Below are 23,698 nucleotides of genomic sequence, written 5' to 3' on the forward strand. Positions count from 1 at the left end.
GGGATGCGGGAGCGGGATGTGCTCACACGGGAGAGGGATGGGCTCACACGGGAGCGGGATGGGCTCACAGGGGATGCGGGAGTGGGATGTGCTCACACGGGAGCGGGATGGGCTGACAGGAGAACGGGATGGGCTCACAGGGGAGCGGGATGGGCTCACAGGGGATGCAGGAGCGGGATGGGCTGACACGGGAGCGGGATGGGCTCACAGGGGATGCGGGAGCGGGATGTGCTCACAGGGGAGCGGGATGTGCTCACAGGGGAGCGGGATGGGCTCACAGGGGAGCGGGATGGGCTGACACGGGAGCGGGATGGGCTGACACGGGAGCGGGATGGGCTGACACGGGAGAGGGATGGGCTGACACGGGAGCGGGATGGGCTCACAGGGGATGCGGGAGCGGGATGGGCTGACACGGGAGCGGGATGGGCTCACAGGGGATGCGGGAGCGGGATGGGCTGACACGGGAGCGGGATGGGCTGACACGGGAGCGGGATGGGCTGACACGGGAGCGGGATGGGCTCACACGGGAGAGGGATGGGCTGACACGGGAGCGGGATGGGCTGACACGGGAGCGGGATGGGCTCACAGGGGAGCGGGATGTGCTCACACGGGAGAGGGATGGGCTGACACGGGAGCGGGATGGGCTCACAGGGGAGCGGGATGCGCTCTCAGGGGACGCGGGGACGGTGGGGGCTGGTCGGATGGAGGCGGAGGCAGGCGGGGGAAGGCGGTCCCGGGGACAGCGGGGGACGGCGCTCGCCGCCTCCCCGGCCATAAAGCGGCGGGGCCGGGGCCGGGCGGGCGGAGAGCAGCGGCGGGAGCGGCGCGGCCGGAGCGCACGGCGGGAGCGCAGCGGAGCGGCCGGGCCGCCCTGCGAGGTAACGGGGGCGGCGGCGTCGGGGTCCCGCGGCCGGGGAGCGCCGGGACGGCTGCGGGGCTGAGCGGGGCTGAGCCGGGCTGAGCCGGGCTGTCCCCGCCGCTGTCCCCGCCGCTGTCCCCGCTCAGTCCCCGCCGCTGTCACCGCCGGGTCCGCGCCTGGGGCGGGCAGAGGGGACAGCGGGGCCGCTCTGCCCGCGCCCCCCGAGCCCCCAGCCCACCATGGGCAGCCCCCCAGCCTGACAAAGGGATGCGAGCTCCGGGCACGGGCGGCTGCTGCCCGCTGGGCTGTGCCGTGGGCATGGAATGGCCAGGGAAAGGGAGCCAGAGGCACTGCGGGAGGGGACCGGGAAGCCGGGACCGCGCTGATCCTCTTTCCATCCTTCCGTCTCCTCCTTGCCCAAGTCACTCCTTGCTCAAAGACGATTCTCCCTGTGAGCCGGGAGGAGCAGTGGAACGCGGGCTCAGTTCTTACCCCGTGCCCGAAAGTGCCCACAGAGTTCTGTCTTTGTCCTTTAGTTGCTCCAGAATTTGTGTTGGGATCCTTGGGAGCAGCTCCTGGGAATCTTTGCGGCAGGACATGGGGACGGGGCGAGCCCTTGGGCTGTTCCTTGGGTGTGGGGCCGGTCCTGGGGGGTCCCAACCTCCGAGCAGACCCAGGGCAGCCCTGAGATCACCCAGGGAGGGGGCAGAGCTGGAGGTCAGCTCAGGGAACCTCTTCCCTCCGTGCTCTCCCAAATGCCTGCACAGAGCACGGCATGGATCCAGGCTCCGGCTGCTGAGCCAGGTTTATGTAAGCTGCTGATTTGCAGTGTCAAGAGACATCCAAGAACCGGCTTGCCTTTGGAAAATGTACAAATCCGTGGCATCTGCCACGGAGCAATTGCTGTAGCAGCTGCCCAGGATTTGTCTTGGTCCCAGCCCCTTGGAGAGGTTCTGACATCTCCCAGCTTGGCTGCGAGTCCGTGCTGAGCACTTTCCAGGAGCAAGGACAGAGCAGGAGTGCCAAAGGCTCTGTCCCTCTGTCCCTCTGTCCTTCAGGGAGCCGGTGCCGCTGTTCCCCAGCACCTCCGGGCTGTTCCCTGTGTGGCCCCACAGCCCCTCCAGCCCCGGCTCTGCGGGGCCCCTGCACGGGAACTCCTCCCTCGGCAGCTGCAGGATGCGGGGCTGGCGTGTCCCCAGGGTGTGACAGCCCTGCCTTTCCTGTTGTTGACAGCAGCCCCACGTCCCTGCACCTTCCTGGGCAGAGGCCGAGCCCCTCTGCTGCCTGGAGAGCTCAAGTGGAGACGGCACGGGCAGTGTGCCACGGTAGGGGAGGTGGCTGTGGATAATGCTGCTTGTTCCAGGAGCCGGGGATTGGGGGAGATGACTTCCAGACTCCTGGAGAGACAAGGATCCGGTCCTGCCCTGCCTGCTGACCCAAACCGGGCATTTAGCGATGGCTTGGCAGTGCCGGGTCGGACTCCATGATCTTAGAGAGCTTTTCCAGTCTAAACAATTCTATGATTCCACGTGTGATCTGGCTTGGGACCGTTTCCAATCACCTGGGACTGGGGCAATGGCTTGGGATGCCCTGCAGCCAGCCGGGACCAGGGCGGTGCGCTGTGTTTTCTGGCAGTTCTGACACAGTTTTGGTGGTTTGTGCTGCAGGAGGGAGCAGCGGGAGCTCACCATGGCCCTGGCAGAGCCCGCGAGCTGTGCCAAAGGCGGCGAGGACAGCAGCCCCTTCCCCGAGATCATCGAGCTGAACGTGGGCGGGCAGGTGTACATCACCCGGCTGCCCACGCTGCTCAGCGTGCCCGGCTCCCGCCTCTGGCAGATGTTCACGCAGCAGAGCACGCGCTCGCTGGCCCGCGACAGCAAGGGCCGCTTCTTCGTGGACCGGGACGGGTTCCTGTTCCGCTACATCCTGGATTACATGAGGGACCAGCAGCTGGTGCTGCCCGAGCACTTCCCGGAGCGCGGCCGCCTGCAGCGCGAGGCCGAGTACTTCATGCTGCCCGAGCTGGCGAAGCTGCTGGTGCCCAAGCTCAGCGAGCAGAACTCGCTGGGGGACGATCCGTGCCAGAGCGACCCCGAGGAGCCGTCCCCGGGCGCGGAGGCCGCGCGCAGCCTGGGCTCGGCCGCTGCCGCCGCTCTGCCCGGCGCGGGCACCGAGGGCCGCAGGGCAGGGTTCATCACCATCGGCTACCGCGGCTCCTACACGCTGGGCAGGGACAGCCAGACGGACGCCAAGTTCCGCAGGGTGGCCCGGATCATGGTGTGCGGCAAGACCTCGCTGGCCAAGGAGGTCTTTGGGGACACCTTGAACGAGAGCAGGGACCCGGACAGGCCCCCGGAGAGGTACACGTCCAGGTACTACCTCAAATTCACCTTCCTGGAGCAAGCCTTTGACAAACTGGCCGATGCCGGCTTCCACATGGTGGCCTGCAACTCCACGGGCACCTGTGCCTTCGCCCACGAGCAGACGGACGACAGGATCTGGACCTCTTACACCGAATATGTTTTCTATCGTGAGTGACACAAAACCAACCCTCCGCCAACCAGCTGCTGACTGTCCCTTCCCCGTCCCGTGCTGGCTGTGGCCTAGAAGGTAGAGATCGACCCATCCCCGAATCCCGGCGTCCTCCCTTTGCCTCCTTTTCAGTTGCTTCTTGGGTTTTTTCCCCTCCTCCTTGCTCCACGTTGAACCTGCCCGGCTCTTCCTTGTAGCAGCTGCTGACCACCAACCTTCCTCCCTCTCCGTGACCTCTGCAGTCGCTCCCAACCCTCCCTGGATGTGCGGACTCGGACACTGCTGTGGACGTGGGCTGGGTGGGAGGGGTGGGACACACTGGACACTGCTCTGGGCTGGCATTCCTGCAGCTTGGACACTGGACCGGGCTCTGTGTCCTGTGCAGCTCCACGGGCTCCTGCTGCACTCACTGGGTGCTCGGAGAGGAATCCTTGGGATAAAGACATGGGAAAGGTGGGAAGCAGAGCCGGGGAGGGGGTGGGGAAGTGGCAGCCTGGCAGCACGGCTGGATTGGCAGGAGCCCTGTAAGCAGCTTAGCCCGAGGCTGGCAGCGCTCGGCAAGGGGAGAGGCTCCCCCTGCGCTCGCAGCTCTGAGCTCAGACACCGCCGCGGCTCCGGGGTGCTCGGGAGGGATTTGGGGGGGATTTTGGGGAGGGTGGGAGGGGCAGGTGTTCTGTGAGGGAGGTGGGAGGGAGCGGGGAAGGTTTGATGTTCTCGGGGGTGTAAAATGCTTATACAGCTCTCCAGCTCCTTGGAGCCTTGTCGGACAAAAAGTCCCTTCATTTTTTCCTGGGAGCACAATGGGAATAAGGGGGATGAGGCTGGAATGCTCGCGTGGTGGCCACGGCTTCACCCAGCAAAGGGAATTTTGGCCATTTGGGTGATCCCCCATGAGGTGTCTCCAATCCCAGCTCTCCAGGCCCTCCTGGGGCTGGAGCTGCTGCTGCTCTCCCCTATTAGGCAATGAGGAATAAAGGGACAGCCCGGAGTGGCCGTGTGCCCCCATGCCCAGCTGGCACAGCACAGGGGAGGTTTGGTGGGGGGCTCCAACTGGAGAAGGAAGGAAGGAACACAAAGTTATGGGAGCCTCTGTGCCCTGCTCTGCCCCTCCTGTGCCTGCTGGGCAGGATCCCAGGGCAGCACATCATCCTGGGTGATGCCCAGCCCAGCTCTGGCACACGGTCTCAGCCTGCAGGGGAGGTGACCCTGATGTCCCTGGTGCTGCCTCTGCTGTCCTCTGGTTCTCTGCCACCCCTTCAGGGCACTCACCACCCATCCCTGACATCCACCATCCGCCCAAGGCACCCATCATCCATCCCGGCACCCACCCTCCATTTCTGCTCCTCCACCCTCCATTCCTGCTCCTGCATCTTCCATCTCTGTTCCTACACTCAATCCCTGCTCCTGACACCCATCCCTGCTCCTCCACCCTCCATCCCTGTTCCCACCCTCCATCCCTGCTCCTCCACCTTCCATTCCTCATCCTGCACCCTCCATCCCTGTCCCCATCATCTGTCCCTGTTCCCACCCTCCATCCCTGCTCCCAGCACCACCCCTGTCCCTGTGAAGCTCCTGGAGCTGCAGGATCTCCTCCCAGGCTGGAGAGCATCCAAGGGGCTATTCCAGCTTGGGATCCATGTGGGAGGAAGGTTTGCAGCTCCTTCCTGGAGAGGAGGGAGGGCTCTGGGGCCAGCAGAAGTTTCAAACCAGGCTCTTCTCCCTCTCTCCTGAAGAAGGGGAAGGCAAAAACGGTATTTTGACATTTTTCATGGTCCTGTTCCTCATTCCAACAACCTCTGGAAGAGGAAATGACAGCAGGCTTTTAAAAAGGCAAGAAAAAGGAACTTGAGCTCTGTGTGCACACAAAGAAAACCTTAAAATAAAGGGGGAGGGGACCTGCATTCCATATTTGCTTTATCTTTTTGAACTCGAGATTCTCCTAAGTAGGATTGGGAAAAGAAAATTGCTGCCTTGTGGGAAATGGGGCTCTTTTGATGTTTTTCCCCACTGGAACTGGGCTGAAAAATTGATCTCTTGGGAGGAGGAATTTTTGCCTGAGGGAGAAACCAGAATGGCAGAGTCACCATTCCGGGGGTTTTGATGTGGCAGGTTCTGGGATCAGGGCTGATCCCCCACAGGAAACACGAGCAGGAGTTATTCCTGAATCCTTCCAGAACCCGATGGTTTTCCTGGAAACTGAGACTTGATGAAAAAACCCTACTGTTGAGATCCATCTGCACAAAAATGCACCCAGTTTGGGGTTGTTTCTTTTCCTTGCACGTATTTATTTACAGGAAAAGTGTCCTTGGCATGGCTGGGAGGAAAACCTGGCTCGTTGATCCCCAGGAAAGATCTTGGATCAAATAAGATCAAACTTGCAGGGAAATGGTGGCATGGAAAAGCATCTCAGGGAGGTCTCCTCCCCTGAACAATCCTGGCAAGCTGGGGAGAGCCAGGCAGGGAATGGCTGGAGTGAGCTGGGAGCTCTCAGGGAGACAGTGGAGAACCAATTCCCCGATGCTGCCTGGTTTTCCTGGGAACATTCCCATATTTCTGTGATCCCCAGACCCCAGGCTCCTGCTGGGCCATCCCTTGGGCTTGTCCCAGGCACCCAGAGCTGCTCTGCTTGTCCTGTCCTTGTGCTGCCCCGAGCACCTCCCACATCCCCAGGGAAAATCCAGCCTTGTCCAGCTCCTTCCTTCCCTGCTGCCTTTGGATTTGGGGCTGGTTTCCCCTTCCCTCCAAGAGGACAGGACCCTGCTCCTCGGCTTCCTGCAGTGCAAGCCAAGCTCCAGGTGCTGCTGGGGGCACATCCTGCTCTTTTCCAGGAGCTCCATCCCAATATCCTCCCCTTCACTGCATTTCCAGGGCTGGGCAGAGGTTTGGGATGGCCCAGCTCATGCCTGGGAATGCTGGCACCCCGAGGGGCAGAGCACAGCTGGAGCAGGGCGGGGCTGGCACCTTCCAGGGGGGATTATCCACCTTGTCTGGGAACACCAGGGCCGGCAGGGATCCCTGGGATTGCTGAAATCTGCCCTGCCCTGAGGACTCAGCAGCTTCTTCATCCTGCTGGGAGCGAGGGCTGAGGGCTGGGGTGGCTTTGGGATGGATTTGGGATGGGTTTTAAGGCAATGAGGTCCCAAGGGGTGTCCAGGCAGCAGATCCCTGTGGGTCTCTGCCCGCACACACCCAGGAATGTTCCCTCAAAGAACATACCCCAGGGCACTTCCCCAGGGGCAGCACAACCCAATCCCTCATTTCCAGCTTCCTGGAAAAGCCTCGTCCCAAAATAAAGCCCCTGGACAGAGCAGGAGCTGGGGCTGGCTCCTGCCCACAAATTGCCGGTTGCTCCTCACAAAAACGGAGCTTAAGGAAAAGCCAGATCCCTTCTGCCACCCCTGGAGAACATCTGGAAACACTTTGTGTCCTCGGCCTGGCTCCAGCCCCGCTCCAGGGGCACCTCTGGGGGCAGAGGAGTCCCAAAGCTGAGCTCTCCCCACCCCACGGAGCAGCTCAGTCCCATGGGATGGGGACAAGGACAAGGAGGCTCCTCTGAGGGACACAAAAATCCCATTCCCAGTCCTGAAATCCCATCCTGCCACAAAAACCCAAGGGATTTGATGGGATGTTGAAATAGAAAGGATTTGGTGGTGGAGGAGAGGGGAGAAGCAGCTGGAAGCTGGAACCAGCCTCTTCCTCTCTCAGCTAACCAGGGAATGGTTTGGCTTGGAAAGGACCTTAAAGCTCATCCAGTCCAGTCCCACCCCTGCCAAAAACAGGAACAGCTCCCACCATCCCAGGCTGCTCCAAGCTCCCTCCAAAATCTTATTAAAAATAAACCCCCAAACCTCCCTTTAACAACACGGGCATCCAGCCCTGAGGAAAATCGCCAGAGAGTGAGGGAATTTCCAATTCCTGGTGCAGAAACTGCAGCCTGAGTGCTTTGTTAGGAGGGGTTTAACCAAACAAGGCTTTGGGCTGGGTTTAGCAGCTGCAGATGCTGAGTTCTGGCCACAGAGAGACCTCTGGGCCTCCTCCCAGGGCTGTGGGGAGCAGCAGGGGGAAGGCAGACGAGTGTTTGGGTCCCTTGGAGGTTTTGGGAGCTTTTGGATGTGCTGGAGGATTTGCCAAATAAATCTCTTCAACCTGCACTGACAGTTTGTGCTGAGCTTAAGCAGGCTGGGCCTGGGGGTGTCCAGGTGGTTTCCTTCAAAGGCTCTGGCAGTCCAAAATGTTTTCCTTCATTCCAGGCGATGGATGGCTGGGAATTATCCCCCCCTGCTCCAGGAGGGCTGGACAGGATCTGAGGGAAAGATGTCCCTGCAAAGAACCCAAACCAGATTCCAGCTAAATCACTCTGGAGCCAAAGCACAACCTCTGCATCCCAAATGTTTGCTGTCCCTTCCTTCCCCCCTCCAGGATAAATCCCAGTGGGATAAATCCACCAGCATCCTTAAAGGATGAATCCTTCCTTCACCCCCACACCCCTAAAAACTCCTGCCAGGAATAAATTTAAGGTCCCTTCCCACACAAACCAGTCTGGGGTTCCATGATCTGGAATTTTGGAGCGAGATGGAGCCTTTTCATGGTCCTGTGCCATCATCCCAAGGATCCCTGTGGGAAGCAGGGAGGAGGAGCAGCTTGTTCCCTGGACATGAAATCCCTGGAATATTCCTCCAGGGAACAACAGCCCCTTCCCAGCAGGAGCAGGCATGAGGGGCTGCAGATTTTGGGGTCATTTCACAAGGAAAACGGCCTGAAAAAACAGATTTTTCCCCTCAAAATTCAACTTTTGAGTTCCCATCCAGTTAGAACCATGGAATATTCCAAACTGGAATATTCCAAACTGGAATATTCCAGGACTCATCCAGTCCAGCCCTTCAGGATCAAGGTTTGTTTGGCTTTGGTTTGGGGCCCTTTCCGGGACTAGGGAGGGCCCAGCCCCGAAAACCCAAACAAAGCCCAAATGTTTAAGACACAAAGATGAAAAGAATAAATAAAGGAAACTGGGGAAAAAAAAAAAAAAAAGGGAAAATCGAGTTTTCCAGCCTTGTGCTGTGGGATTGGCCAGACAGGGGGTGTTTATTGGGATCAGATGAGGAGGGCACAGGAAGCTTTGGGGACCTGGAGAACCCAAAGAGACAGCAAAACAACCTCAAAGTGGGGCTTGTGCCTCACCCAGCCTGCCCTGCCTCAGTTTCCCCAGGAAATGAGCCCTTTGAGGTCCTTGTTGGGCTGTTCTGGAGAGCAGAGCTGGGCTGGGGGCCATGGAAAGGATATTCCAGGAGTTCCCTCCCCTCTGGGATGTGGGGAAATCCTTGCTCTGCTCTTCCTGCCCACACCTGGACCCCCAAGCACTGAGAGAACCATGGAATATTTTCCTGGAATCATGGAATGGTTTGGGCTGGAAAGGACCTTGGAGCAGATCCAGCTCCGTGGGCAGGGACCCCTCCACTATCCCAACGTTTTCCAGCTCGTTCCAGCTGTTTTTAACCAGGCAGGATAAAAAAAAAACCTCCGAGTTTCACTGCTTGGCCCCACCTGGGCATCAGTTCCTTGGAGCTGAGACTTCCAACCAAAAAACCCCCAGGATAAACCCAAATCCTTCCCCTCTCCGGCAGAACAAGGGATTAGAGCTGCTCGGTGCCGTTCCCTCTCCCGGGAATTACTCCCCGAGCACAGCCATCGTTCCCATTAGTCCCTAATTTGCTGTTAATGGAGAGCTTTAATCTCCGAGGATTAAATGCCATTGAGGAGCTCCCATCGGGAGCGGCCTTTTCCAGCGGCAGGGATCCTGAGCAGGGATGCTTACAGGATCTGGGGGCGAAGGAAAGGCATGACAGGCGACAGGGACAGGACACAAGTGACATTTCAGGAGCGGAGTCTGCATTTAACCGAGAAAAGAGAGAAGTAAACAGGAAATTGTTTCGCAACCTCCCGCCACCAAAGCTTCCCCCGCTCCTTTCTCCTGCCACGGACCCCAAATGCTTCCCAGGAAAGGGGTTTTTCCCTGGTCCGGGATGCCTCTGCTCCCACGGGATCCCCTTGGGGTCTGGGGGTGCAGCAGCAAAGCTGGCACCCTAAAAATCCCCTATCCAGGGAGGGGACTCGGCTGTTCCCCACGGGCTTCCATGGCTCCAAGGGATCCCAGCGGCGATTCTGGAGCAGGCACAGCCTCCCTGACGTTCGGGATTCCCGATTTTTCCTGCAGCTCTTGCACCTTTTAAAGGCCCAGCTGCTTTCCCAGCTCCTCATCCCTGTCACTGTCACTTCAGCGCCTCCATGGAGCAGCTCCAAACCCGAGGGAAGCGAGGGCGCAGCCAAGGTTTCCCATTTTATTCCCAAATTATTGCTGTCCTTTGCGGGCCTGGAGGGGATTTAACACAACCTCCAGGGGACACACAAAAAATCCCATCAACTCCGAGCCGCAGCCTTTAACGGGAATTTGGCTCCAGGGGAACTGAAATCTCCAGGTCCGGGTTTGGAAGGATTCCCGGTATTCCCGAAGGCAGCAAAAAGGGCCAGGAAAGCGCTTCCAGCAGGCTGGAAAGCTGAGCAGGCACTGAGGATCTGCCATAAGGCGCTGATGTTAAATACTCCTCCCAATTCCTGACATTTCGGAGTGGTTTTAATCCCCCCCGCCCCTGCAAACCGCAGCCCCTGGAAAGCGCAGCTGCTTCCTTCCAATGGGATTGATTTGTATCTGGATGAGGAATGAGGTTTGGCACCGGGCATCTCCACCGTGAGCGGTTCCTCTCCCTGCGGAGCTGAGGTCATCCAGCCGTGTCATTTCGTGGAAATGAAGGACAAACTGTCCTGGCTGCTGCCACCGAGCCTCGGCAGGGCCGGGAACCCTCCCCGCGCTCCCAGGTCTGTTCCTGGCTCTGTTCCCAGGTTTTTTCCCAGGTTTGCTCCCGGGTTTGTTCCTACGTCTATTCCCGTGCTTGTTCCCAGGTTTGTTCCCAGGTGTATTCTTGGGTTTGTGCCCAGCTCTGTTCCCAGGTTTACTCCCAAGTTTGCTCCCAGGTCTATTCCCAGCTCTGTTCCCAGTTCTGTTCCTGGGTTCATTCCCAACTCTGTTCCCAGGTTTGCTCCCAGGTTCATTCCTGAGTCTGTTCCCAGGTTTGTTACCAGGTTCTTTCCCAGGTTTGCTCCCAGCTCTGTTGCCAGCTCTGTTCCCAGGTTTGTTCCCAGCTCTATTCCCAGCTCTGTTCCCAGCTCTTTTCCTGTGTTCATTCCCAGCTCTGTTCCCAGGTTTGTTCCCAGGTTCATTCCCAGGTTCGTCCCCAGGTTTGTTCCTGGGTTTGTTCCCAGCTCTATTCCCAGGTTTGCTCCCAGCTCTGTTCCCAGGTTGGCTGGCAGGACCTGGTTCCCCCTGGGAGAGGAACCTTCCTCCATCCCCTCCTTCCCACCCCGGGATCTGCCCCTTCCAGCTGGGGCTGGTCCCACCCGCCCTGCTCGTGTTCCCCTGGATCCTGCAGCAGCAGCAGCAGCAGCCTGGAATTATGGAATGCTTTGGGTTGGGAGAGACCTTGAAGCCCATCCCATCCCCATTCCATCCCCATCCCATCCCCATCCCCATCCCCATCCCCATCCCATCCCCATCCCCATCCCATCCCCATCCCATCCCCATCCCCATCCCCATCCCCATCCCCATCCCATCCCCATCCCCATCCCCATCCCCATCCCATCCCCATTCCATCCCCATCCCATCCCCATCCCATCCCATCCCATCCCATCCCATCCCATCCCATCCCATCCCATCCCATCCCATCCCATCCCATCTCATCCCATCCCATCCCATCCCCATCCCATCCCATCCCATCCCCATCCCATCCCCATCCCATCCCCATCCCCATCCCATCCCATCCCATCCCATCCCCATCCCATCCCCATCCCCATCCCATCCCCATCCCATCCCCATCCCCATCCCCATCCCCATCCCCATCCCATCCCCATCCCCATCCCCATCCCCATCCCATCCCCATTCCATCCCCATCCCATCCCCATCCCATCCCATCCCATCCCATCCCATCCCATCCCATCCCATCTCATCCCATCCCATCCCATCCCCATCCCATCCCATCCCATCCCCATCCCATCCCCATCCCATCCCCATCCCCATCCCATCCCATCCCATCCCATCCCATCCCATCCCATCCCATCCCATCCCATCCCATCCCATCCCATCCCCATCCCATCCCATCCCATCCCATCCCATCCCATCCCATCCCATCCCATCCCATCCCATCCCATCCCATCCCATCCCCATCCCCATCCCCATCCCATCCCCATTCCATCCCCATCCCATCCCATCCCATCCCATCCCATCCCATCCCATCCCATCCCATCCCATCCCATCCCATCCCATCCCATCCCATCCCATCCCATCCCATCCCATCCCCATCCCATCCCATTCCATCCCCATCCCCATCCCATCCCCATCCCCATTCCATCCCCATCCCCATCCCATCCCAACCCTGCCATGGCAGGGACACCTTCCACTGTCCCAGGCTGCTCTAACCTGGCCATGGGCACTGCCCGGGATCCAGGGGCAGCCACAGCTGCTCTGGGAATTCTATCCCAGCCCCTCCCCGCCCTCCCAGCCAGGAATTCCTTCCCAGTGTCCAGTGTCTGGGGCTCGGAGTGGTCACTGCGACCTCCGGTGCTGGTGGATGAGCTCAGCAGCTCCGTGTGCTGCAGATAATTAATTGGATCTTGGATGAAAGCGTTGGAGGGGGGCTGGGAACAGCTGGAGCACCTCGGGTGTGCTCGGAGCAGCTCTTCCACGCTGATCCAGGGAAGTTCCTTCTGCTTAGTTTATTTTGTTTCTGGGGTTTCTTTTGTCTCTTTTTATTCCGAAGACCAAAATCAAATCAAACAAAAATCCCCAGTCATTATTTAAATAATAGGAGGAGCTTGGAGCCACTGATTTAAAGGGATTTAACTCCAACCCTAAAGCCCGGAGTGCTGCAATTTCCTGATTAATTCTTCCACAAAAACAAACAAGGATAAAAGCCCTCCTGGCTTTGCCCCTGCTTTCCCTGGATCCTACCTTGCCCAGGTGAACATTCCCAGCTCTCTCCTGAGTCTCTGAAGTTGACTTAAACCCCACCAAGGTTTATGAGACATCCAGGGGACATTCCCAAGGCACATTCCTGTGTCCTGTTTGTCATTCTGTCCATCCCACTGGAAGATTCTCCATCAGAGCTGATGCCAAGGTCCTTTCTCACCAACCTCCACCACCCCATTATTCCATTTTCCTCTTGGCTGTTTCCTCTTTCCCCCTTTCCTGGGTAATAGAAGCCCTTCATCCCGAGCTGGCCTCTTGGGAACATCCCATTTTTCCATTATTTATATATTGGGAGCAAACTCTTGATTCCATCCCTCCTTTTCTCTCCCTTAATAAGCTTTTAATCCATGCTGGAAGTTCAACAATCCCCCCTTGGCTCCAGATTTTCCTTAAAAGCCTCTTGGATGGCCTTTATCCAAGAGCCCTCAGGAAAATGGAATAACTGCTCTCCATTAGCCACAAATTTGTGGACTGAGCATAAAACCAAAGGATTTCCCCCCCCATGTTTATTAGAAGGGTTTTAATTCTGCTTTTAATTATGATTTCAGTTTAATTAATACACAGCCACATTTTCTAAATGGAATTTGCAAATGTGCTCAGGTAAACCTTTTATTCCATGGAAAAATGCACATTTGGGATTAATTATGGCTGGTGCCAAACTGATCATTAATGAAGCTTTAGGGTTAATTAGAACCAGGTGCAAATTTTTCAGGAAGGGCTGAAAACAGTGCAGAAAATCCCTTTTTTGGGTAAAAAATGTGTTTATTCTTTCAGCTCCCACATGGAATATCCCAATTTCCCCCTTTCCAACAATATTTCAGTATTAAAGGTAATTTTCACCTCCCTCCCCACGTTATGTTAATGGGTTTCCAGGAAAAACTCCAATAGCAACCAGCTCCAGCCAGGCAGATTTGCCTCATTCCAGCCCCCTTTGCTTCCAACAAAAGCCATGGAATTAATAAAGCATTTGGGAATGACTCCAGACTTCCCCTCATCCTTGTGAGCAGAAAACAGGTTGTTGGTGCCATTTCACAGCTGAGGATTTCCAGGATGGAGAGCAGGGAATAATCCTCAGGATTCCAAGGAGCACGAGGGTGGCTCCTCCTCTTCTCCAGTGGAAAAACCTTGGGCTGTTTTGGTGCCCAGGCTTGATCTGATCCCAAATCCTGGGGAAGGGGATGCACCAGAACATTGCTTTGGCCCTACAGGACATCTGGGATCAAAATTCCCTTTCCAACAACTCCTGGTTTTTGCTGGTGCAGGGGCAACTCTTGCTGAAATTGGGATGGGGTTGAACTGCAGAACTTTCCCATGGATTAAGGGGTTTCTCAACTTCCAAAAGGCAGGAAATGTTGGGAGGAGCCCGGATATTTTGGAAAATAAAACCTGGCTGGGCTCATGGCACATCCAAGGGGAAAATCCCAGGGAATGATTTTTCATAGGACACAACCAGAGCACTCATTTTCCTTGCATCCCTCTCCAGTGACAGTGCGGATGTGGAAGAGCAGAACTCCATGATTTTGGAGCAGGATCCACATCCAAACCTTCTCCTTTGTTCCCAGGTCCTGTTGTGCGAGGCCAACTCTCCAGGCAGCTCTCCAGGCACTGCAGCCTCCCAGGTAAATCCATGGGAAAAAATGTCCTGGGAGAAACCTGGCACTGGGGGAAGGAAGAACCCCAAGCATTTGAGTTTCAGCAGTGGCTGTGACTCCTGAGGGTCCCAGAGCTTGGTGGCTCCTTGGTGCTTCCACCCCATCACCACATCCATGGAATGTCCCCAAAGCCAGGGTGTTTGTAGGACAACATGGACTTGAGGCTGGAAGTGGAGTTGAGCCAGCACTTTCCAGTGGTGGATTTGAAATCTTCCCAAACCCTGGGAAGCAGAAAGTGCCCATCTGAAATCTGAAATAAAATGGGATTAATGCAGCTTTTCCAGCGGAGCAGAGCACGGACAGCCAGCACAGGGTGGGGTTTTGTTATCCCTGGGATGAGGGAAAACCAGGACAGAGCAGCTCCTCTGCTCCCACTCTCCCAGGGATTAACCCAAAATCCCAGAGAGCCAACGGGAGGTGCTGGAAGAGGAACAAACTCCCAGAAATCTCCACCAAGGTGTGCAAAGCCTGTGGAAGGAGCAAACCCTCCCTCGGCTCCTGGCACTGCTCCAGCCCCCGCCTCCTCCTCCCAATCCTATTAGAATTAGAGGGATAGAGCTATAAGAGGAAAAGTCCATCCCCAGAGCAGCACTGACAGCTTGGCTTTTAAATCTTTAATAAGCACAGGCTGCAGGTCAGCACGTGGGAGAGGGAATCCAGAGCCCTGGAGCTCTGCTGGAATGTTTGGGAGCACCTGGAGAAGCTCAGTTGTGCAAATGAAATTAATGAAATTAATGAAATTCAGCATTGCTCTTATTCCACAGCAAATCTTTCCCCTTCCCCTTGTATGCCAGGAATTCCATCCCAAGCCATGTCCCGTGTCCTGTCTAGGTGTTGTTCTGCCCAAAAGGCTTGGGAATGGCCCACTGGAATGGAGCTCAGCTCAGATTCCCTCCTCCTGGACTTTGGGGCTTAACTGGGTGAAAAACCAGTCACTCTGGGATATTAACTGGAATTAGGAATGGAACATTTCCAGCTGCACTGGGGTGACCACAGAGCCTCTGGATGAAGCTGGTGGTCCTGGGAGGTGCCAGGAATTGTCTCAGGAACCACAATTAATGGGGGAGGCCATGGGCACAGGGCGTGCTGGGGTCCTGCTGCCATCTCCTGGAGGCTGCACCTTCTTCTGGGTCATAAGAGATCCTGGGGGTCCAGGAGGATGCACCTTCTTCTGGGTCATAAGGGATCCTGGGGGTCCAGCCTGGCCAGGCTGTCTCTGGGCAAATTCCTGCTGTCCTGGATTCTGGCAACCACTGAACACAGAATTGTGCTCAGATCTGGGGGTTTTGGGAGCTGGAGCGCCCAGATCCATCCCCTGCCTCCCATGGCCAGGTGGAGAAGGATTGCCTTTATCCCAAATCAGGGTGGCCTTGGCGAAAGTCTTCATGCACCTCTGGAAGAGCAGGGTTAGGTGGGATCTTGGGAAGGAATTGCTGGCTGGGAGGGTGGGCAGGCCCTGGGTCCCTGGAAGTGCCCAAGGCCAGGCTGGAGCAGCCTGGGACAGAGGAAGTGTCCTGGGGGACCTTTCTGGGTGATGATTCCCTGATTCCCTGTGTGCCCGGTGGGAAGAGCTGTGGAACTGGAGCTCCCAGGGGATTTGCTGCTCTCTGTGCCAACGGGATGATCCTGCTCCAACGCTCAGCCATGGAGAGGCAAATCCCATGGATGGGGCAGGAACTGCAGCTGGATCCAAAGGCTCATCCAGGCTGGGTGGCAAATGGAAGAGTCTGTGTGGAAATGTTGGGGAAGAAAACGATGGAAAGCTGAAGCACTAATCCCAGCGTAGGATAAACACTTTGTATTCCTCCCTGTTTGTAAATCCATGGAAATGAGGCAATAAATGGAAAGGCAGAGATAGAAAGGTTTAGGGAAAAGGCAGGAGAGTGAGACCAAAGTAAGGAACAGCAATTCCTGGTGGAAAATGAGGGATGTGGTTACAGGCACTGCCCAAATCTCAAGATGACCCTAAGAAGGGTTTGGGAGGCACTGGGAGTTTTCCTGACCATTCCTCACCTTGGGAACCCAGCATGGCGCTCTGGGAGCTGCTTTGGATTCTATTCCCATCCACCACTCTTCCCACATTCCCTGTGCATCATTTCCCTTCTAAGATTTTCTCCTTTGGGTGTTGGTTTTCAGGAAGCTCCTGGCTCAGCCTTCCCGTTCCCGAGCCTTCAGAACCAGAGCAGAACCCCAAAAAACCCATGTCCTCCTCCGAGCCCATCCTGGACATCAAGGGAGACACAGCAGAAGCACTTCCAGGTGAGAACAGCACTTCCAGGTGGGATCAGCAATTCCAGGTGGGGGTCAGCAATTCCAGGTGAGAACAGCAATTCCAGGTGAGAACAGCTCTTCCAGGTGGGAACAGCAATTCCAGGTGGGGATCAGCAATTCCAGGTGGGGATCAGCAATTGCAGGTGAGAACAGCAATTCCAGGTGGGGAACAGCAATTCCAGGTGGGAACCAGCAATTACAGGTGAGAACAGCAATTCCAGGTGGGAACAGCAATTCCAGGTAGGGATCAGCAATTCCAGGTGGGGATCAGCAATTCCAGGTGGGAACCAGCAATTCCAGGTGAGAACAGCAATTCCAGTTGGGAACAGCAATTCCAGGTGGGAACAGCACTTCCAGGTGGGAACAGCAATTCCAGGTGGGATCAGCACTTCCAGGTGGGGATCAGCAATTCCAGGTGGGGATCAGCAATTCCAGGTGAGAACAGCAATTCCAGGTGGGGAACAGCAATTCCAGGTGAGAACAGCAATTCCAGGTGAGAACAGCAATTCCAGGCGGGGATCAGCAGTTCCAGGTAGGGATCAGCACTTCCAGGTGGGAACCAGCAATTCCAGGTGGGGATCAGCAATTCCAGGTGGGGATCAGCAATTCCAGGTGAGAACAGCAATTCCAGGTGGGGATCAGCAATTCCAGGTGAGAACAGCAATTCCAGGTGGGGATCAGCACTTCCAGGTGGGGATCAGCACTTCCAGGTGGGAACAGCAATTCCAGGTGGGGATCAGCAATTCCAGGTGAGAACAGCAATTCCAGATGGGAACAGCAATTCCAGGTGGGAACCAGCAATTCCAGGTGGGATCAGAAATTCCAGGTGGGGATCAGAAATTCCAGGTAGGGATCAGCACTTCCAGGTGGGGATCAGAAATTCCAGGTAGGGATCAGCACTTCCAGGTGGGAACCAGCAATTCCAGGTGAGAACAGCAATTCCAGGTGGGGATCAGCACTTCCAGGTGGGAACCAGCAATTCCAGGTGAGAACAGCAATTCCAGGTGGGGATCAGCAATTCCAGGTGAGAACAGCAATTCCAGGTGGGGATCAGCAATTCCAGGTGGGGATCAGAAATTCCAGGTGAGAACAGCAATTCCAGGTGGGGATCAGAAATTCCAGGTCGGATACAGCTCAGGGTCACCAGGAGCTGCTCCTCTTGGAAGAATTCTTGGCAAAGCTTTGCCATCCACACTATGGATCACCAATCCAAATAAATTGGCCGGTCTTAGAATAATGGAATTATTTCTGTGGGAAAAGACCTCTAACACCATAGCCCAGCCATTTCCAAGCGTGGCAGTACGCAGTGTCCGCAAATGCCACATCCCCAGGGATTTTAAATCCCTCCAGGAATGGGGACTCCACCCCTGCCCTGGGCAGCTGTGCCAGGCCTGGAAAAACTTTTTGGGGAATAAAGGGTTATCCAAAGGGATCGGCTTGGTATCAGAAATGCAGGGGAGAGAATGATGCAGCTGACTCCATCTTATCAGAAGGCTAATTAATTACTTTATTATACTATATTATTCTATATTATATTCCATTTAAACTGAATTTGCTAAGCACTCAGCTGTCTTTAACTGCACAGCATTTGTGACTGTCAGCTGACAATCCTGACACACACACACGTGGATTGAATTGGCTAATGAATCAAAACACTCACACTAGAGTTTAATAATTAAATATTTTTAGGTAGAATTTAATTTAATTAATAAGTTATTTAATTATTAATTTTTTAAGGTAAAAAATCTTTTACAATGCATTCTACTTGTGAACAACACAGGAGCAGTAAATGAGATAAGAATTGTTTTTTCTCTCTCTGAGGTTCAGAGAACGTGAATCTCAGAAATATTCTTGGGAAGTTGTGCCTTGCTTTTCTCTTGCTTGGCAAGGAGGGAAAGCTGCTTTTGCTGCCCGTGGTGCCAAGGCCTCCAGCCCAGCCAGATGTTTTGCTGATGCAGAGCAGGATGGTTCTGTTGGCTCCCACCAGCCCAGGCTCTGCCCATCCCCGGGGTTTGACCTCTGGAGTCTGAATCCCTCATAATTCCCACCCCGGCCAAAAAGCTGGAATGGCTGCCCTGGAAAAGTGAGGGAACCACACAAAGCCCTGGCTGGGACAGCTGCTGTTCCTCACTCCCCTCAGCTGGCTGCACTTCCAGAGCAGCCCCACAGCTCCTCCTGCTCATCCCATCCATCATCCCAAAGGATTGGGCAAGGAGCTGCAGCATCCCAGCTCTGGGAAAAGCAAAACTTCTGCCCATGGAGAGAAGACAGTGAGAGCTGGGAGACCTTTGGAGAGGGGATTGGGAGAATCTGCAGATCCCAGAATTGTTTGGGTTGGAAGGGACCTTGAAACTCATCCTGTTCCACCTTTATGCTCTCCCAGGCTGCTCCAAGCCCCATCCAACCCGGCCTTGGACACTTCCAGGGCTGGGGCAGCCACAGCTTCTCCAAGCAGGGTGCCCAATTCAGAATGTTCACCTCTAGACATGACAGCACTTAGGACTTTGAAGAGGAGGTAAATTTTATAGATACACCTCCAAAAATTTCTTGTAGTCAGTGTGGTCACCTTCCCTTGGAGAGGGGATTTGGGAGACCTTTAGAGGGGGGATTGGGAGACCCTTGGAGGGAGGATTTGGGAGACCCTTGGAGAGGGAATTTGGGAGACCTTTGGAGGGGAGGATTTGTTGTTCTTTTTCTCTGTTTTCCTGGGAATGCCAGAACTGGAGCAGATTAAAGCAGATGTTAAATTAATCAGTGACAGGGAATATCCACTGCTGAATGTGTCTATTTTATATATATGGGTAAAAATTAGCAGGAAAAAAATACTTGGACTGCACAGATCCACGGGAAACCGCCTAAAACCGACAGCAGAGCTCCCAAAAAAAAAAAAAAAAAAACCAAAAAAAAAAAAAAAAGGGAATGTTTTGGAAACAAGAACAGCTGCACAGGGGATGGGTTGAATTGCAGGAATCAACTGTGATGAAGGCAGCCAAAATTCCAGCCCCAAACACTGCTCCACTGCTCAGCTCTTGGGTGTGGGCCCTGCCAGCTCCAGGGAGGGAGGAAATCGGGAGAATCAGGAGGAATTGGAGATGAAAGGCGCCGTGGGATGAACGGGAACAGTAATTAGGTGCTGATGGATATCGGCTCGCTCAGGGGGCGGAGTGGCCAGGGCTGATTTAGATCCCGGCGGGAGCTGGCCGGGAATTAAAGGCACAAAACCCTTGGACGGGTTTGTTCCAGCTCCAAGGGATTGAAATCCTGGATAATAGAAGGTGGCTGGAGTTAGATCTCCATCTGTCAGTCCCGACAGACACGCGGATTTAGAGGCTAAAAAGGTCGGAATCGTGCAGCATCCCATGCTCAGGAGTCATGGAACAGAATCCCAGACTGGCTTGGGTTGGAAGGGACTTTAAAGGTGACCTAATCCCCCCTGCCATGGGCAGGGACCCCTTCCACTGTCCCAGGCTGCTCCAGGCCCGTCCAGCCCGGCCTGGGACACTGCCAGGGATGAGGCAATGCAGCCTCCATTCCAGGCTGGAGGCATTCCCACATTCCAGCCGTTCCTGCAGCCGGTGGATATCCACAAGCACTCAGCAAACACTGATTTAATTTAGATGAAGGATCTCCAGGGCATTTCCTGCAATCACATTATCCCTACATGGACCGAGATCCTGCAAAGTCAAACATGCACACATTCCCTGAGCATCTGGGGCTGCCCCTGGATCCCTGGCAGTGCCCAAGGCCAGGCTGGGCACTGGGGCTGGAGCAGCCTGGGATGGTGGGAGGTGTTCCTGCCATGGCAGGGGTGGAATTGGATGAGCTTTAAGGTCCCTGCCAACCCACATCATTCCAGGCCACCAAGATTCCTATAAAAGATGGAATTGTGAGCTCCTCCGTACCCACAGGGTGATGTTTGTGAGCACATCTCCATAATTTATGCAATTCCCAATCCTTTTCTCACAGAGAACCTGGGAGGAACAGGGCAGCAGAGCTCCTGCCCACCACGGGACACTGCAGGGAGTGGACAATCCCTGGAACACACGGAGCCAACGCCAGCAGGTACCAGTGCCCAGCTCTGCTATAGCCCAGGGAGCTGCAGCTCCCCTCCAAGGAACCCCAGCCCTCAGAAAAATCCCTGAAATCCCTGACCCCACCTTGCCTCCCCCTGGAAGCTCCTGTGTGATGGAAAAAAATCGGGATTATTCCAGATTTTCCTTCCCAGGAAGGCCCTTCCTTCCCAGGGCTCCAAGGTCTTTCAGGAGGTGCCTTTTGCTGTTTGGAAATTTTTTTTCTTTTTTCCCAGCTTCTTGCTGAGCTTTTCCAACAGCAGGAATGAATTACAAAAGGAGAACCCAGCGAGAGACAAGCTGGGTTTTCTGCCACCTGTGTCACAAGTTTGGGGCTCCAACAACTCTCTGCACCTGAGATTGGTGCCTCCTGCCAATGGATCAGGATTCCCTGGGGATCCAGCTGGCACCACTGGCACTGCCAGGGCACTGTGCCAGGGCTGGGTACCAGAGCACATTGGCCCAGCTGCACAGGAAGCTGCCAGTGCTCTTCCCAGCTGGATTAATCCCATAAACCAGAACAATTTGTGCAGAGTCAAGCCCTGAGATTGACAGGATCCAGTTGCTGGCACAGGAGCAGCTGGTGTGGATTGGGCGCTGGGATGGTGAGGATACACCCTGGGGATGCTCTGGATGCACCCTGGTACCCCCTCCCCACACTTCCCAAACCCATCCTGCTCTTCCAGCTCATTTGGAAACTCCTATCCCTCTTTTTTTGGCCCACATCACCCAAGTTTAAGAAGCTGGAGAGAATTTTAAGATCCCTCATTTGGGATCACCCAGGAACGTCCTATTCCCCTCCATCCATGCCCCCCATCCAACATCCCTGGCGATGGAGGCAGCGTGGGAGAGCAGCAAAGCCAGCTGCCCATCCCTGGCCCTGCTGCAGCCTCGGGAATAACAAAACTCTGTCCCAGAGCTGCGGGGTGGGGACAGTGTGGGGACAGTGTGGGGACACTGTGTGCTCCCCCCGGGGTGGGGACAGTGTGGGGACACTGTGTGCTCCCCCCGGGGTGGGGACAGTGTGGGGACAGTGTGGGGACACTGTGTGCTCCCCCCGGGGTGGGGACAGTGTGGGGACAGTGTGGGGACACTGTGTGCTCCCCCCGGGGTGGGGACAGTGTGGGGACACTGTGTGCTCCCCCCGGGGTGGGGACAGTGTGGGGACAGTGTGGGGACACTGTGTGCTCCCCCCGGGGTGGGGACAGTGTGGGGACAGTGTGGGGACACTGTGTGCTCCCCCCGGGGTGGGGACAGTGTGGGGACACTGTGTGCTCCCCCCGGGGTGGGGACAGTGTGGGGACACTGTGTCCTCCCCCCGGGGTGGGGACAGTGTGGGGACACTGTGTGCTCCCCCCGGGGTGGGGACAGGCTGTGTGCTCCCCCCAGAGCCGCGGCAGGAGCCGGTAATTGCCCCCAGCAGGATCCCAGCGGCTCCGCGGGGCTGCTCGGAAGTGTCGCTGCTGAATTTAATTGGAGCTCTAAAGCACAAGAGGCACCGGGGAAGGAAAATCTGTGGGAGAAAAGATCAGACAGATCAGCCAGGCTGGTTCCTTTTCCCAGGCCAGCAGCTGGAGGGACACTCAGGGTTGTGGGGTGTCCTTGGCTCACCCAGGGGTCACCCCCCCTTAATGCCAGAGGGGCTCAAATGTGAGGAAGGATAAACAGAGGAGGAAAATGAAATGTCCAAAGCCACAGGAAAGAGGAGGCCACGGAGCTGCTGCAGGGCTGGAGCCCCTCTGGAGCAGGCTGGGAGAGCTGGGGGTGCTCACCTGGAGAGCAGCAGCTCCAGGGAGAGCCCAGAGCCCTGCCAGGGCCTGAAGGGCTCCAGGAGAGCTGGGGAGGGACTGGGGACAAGGATGGAGGGACAGGACACAGGGAATGGCTCCCACTGACACAGGGCAGGGATGGATGGGATATTGGGAATTGGGAACTGTTCCCTGGCAGGGTGGGCAGGCCCTGGCACAGGGTGCCCACTCTGGATCCCTGGCAGTGCCCAAGGCCAGGCTGGACATTGGGACACCCTGGGACAGTGGGAGTTGTCCCTGCCAGGGCAGGGGAGGCACTGAGTGGTCATTAAGGTCCCCTCCCACGCAAATAATTCCAGGATTCTGAGATTAGGAGCAGGGAAACTACAGGGATGTGAGTTTGTAGCCTGGCACCAGCCCTACCAGACCACCCAAAGGACATCAGGCTGGTGGGATAGGAGGAATATTCAGGAGCCATTCCCTGGAAACCTGGATTTGCTCTCAGCCTGGTGACCTGAACAGTGCCTCAGGCAGGAATAATGGGATGTAAAATGGAAAACTTTGGAAAATAAATGTTATCCTGAAGCAGCCACAGTCATGGGATGCTCTGGGAGCTGAGATGCTGGAGAGGAACTGATGGATTTGAATTCATTCTCCAGCTCAGCCAGAGGCTCCTCCTGGGAATTTGGGTGCTTAAATTCCCCAGCCTCAGCTCCACGTTTCCCAAAAGCAGCTCCCAGGTTCACAGATAAGATGATTAAAGCAGCTTTGAGGCTTCATCCCATCACTCAAAGAATTTGGGGCAAAGATTCATTCCTATAACTTCCTGGAGAGATTTGCCAAAGAAAATCCATCCTTCAAGGGTTCTGCTCGCTGATAGATGACATTCCTGCTTCCACCTCCAGCAACTGCAGAGCTGGGGCTGCTCAGCAAATGTCAAAATGGGGAAAAAATAAGAGGAAGGAAAAGGGGAGGGAAAATTCCAACTCTGTCCTTACAAAAGTCTTCAAGGAAAAAGAAGATCCCCCTTGACATTTTCCGCTTCTGTACAGGGGTCAAAGTAGAGGGTGGGGGATTTTAAATAGGAATAGTTCATTGCTTGTTTTGTATCTCTGCCACCGGGCGTATTTTTAGAAGAATTCCCAGCAGGTCCCTCATGTCTCGCTCCTCACACTCCTCTCTGCTTTCCCTCGCAGCCCCCAAGGACGCTGCGGAGCCGAGGGAGAGCCCCGGGAGGAGGCAGGAGCCGCCTGAGCCCGGGAATGCCGCGGGATCCGAGGAGCCCGGCCCCGGCAGGGCCGCCGAGCCTGAGGGGAGCGAGCCCAGCCCCAGCGGGTCCCCGCCGTGGCCTGAAGCCCCCGAGGAAAGCCCAGCCCGGCCCAGCACCCTGGACTTGGGCAGCTCCCTGGGGAGGCTGCAGGAGCTGAAGCAGCGGCGGGGCAGTGACCGGGCCGCGCTCAGGGACAACGGCCTGGAGGCCACCATGGCAACGG

General features: G+C 56.1%; 1 protein-coding gene across 1 annotated transcript; it reads left to right on the top strand.

The window, feature by feature from the left end:
• Positions 1-818: 818 nt before the first annotated feature.
• On the top strand, positions 819-23,482 carry LOC134425564 (BTB/POZ domain-containing protein KCTD12-like). Its single transcript, XM_063170281.1, has 6 exons — positions 819-878; positions 2,527-3,844; positions 14,027-14,083; positions 16,253-16,375; positions 20,354-20,449; positions 23,402-23,482. The coding sequence occupies exon 2, from the start codon at positions 2,549-2,551 to the stop codon at positions 3,395-3,397; it is 849 nt and encodes a 282-aa protein (XP_063026351.1). The 5' UTR covers positions 819-878; positions 2,527-2,548; the 3' UTR covers positions 3,398-3,844; positions 14,027-14,083; positions 16,253-16,375; positions 20,354-20,449; positions 23,402-23,482.
• Positions 23,483-23,698: the final 216 nt, after the last annotated feature.

This window comes from Melospiza melodia, chromosome 16 (assembly GCF_035770615.1).
Source record: "Melospiza melodia melodia isolate bMelMel2 chromosome 16, bMelMel2.pri, whole genome shotgun sequence".
NCBI classification, from domain to species: Eukaryota; Metazoa; Chordata; class Aves; order Passeriformes; family Passerellidae; genus Melospiza; species Melospiza melodia.

What these genes read in the sequence shown, in the direction of transcription:
- LOC134425564 (XM_063170281.1), top strand. Translation starts at nt 2,549, where the DNA reads ATGGCCCTGGCAGAGCCCGCGAGCTGTGCCAAAGGCGGCGAGGACAGC.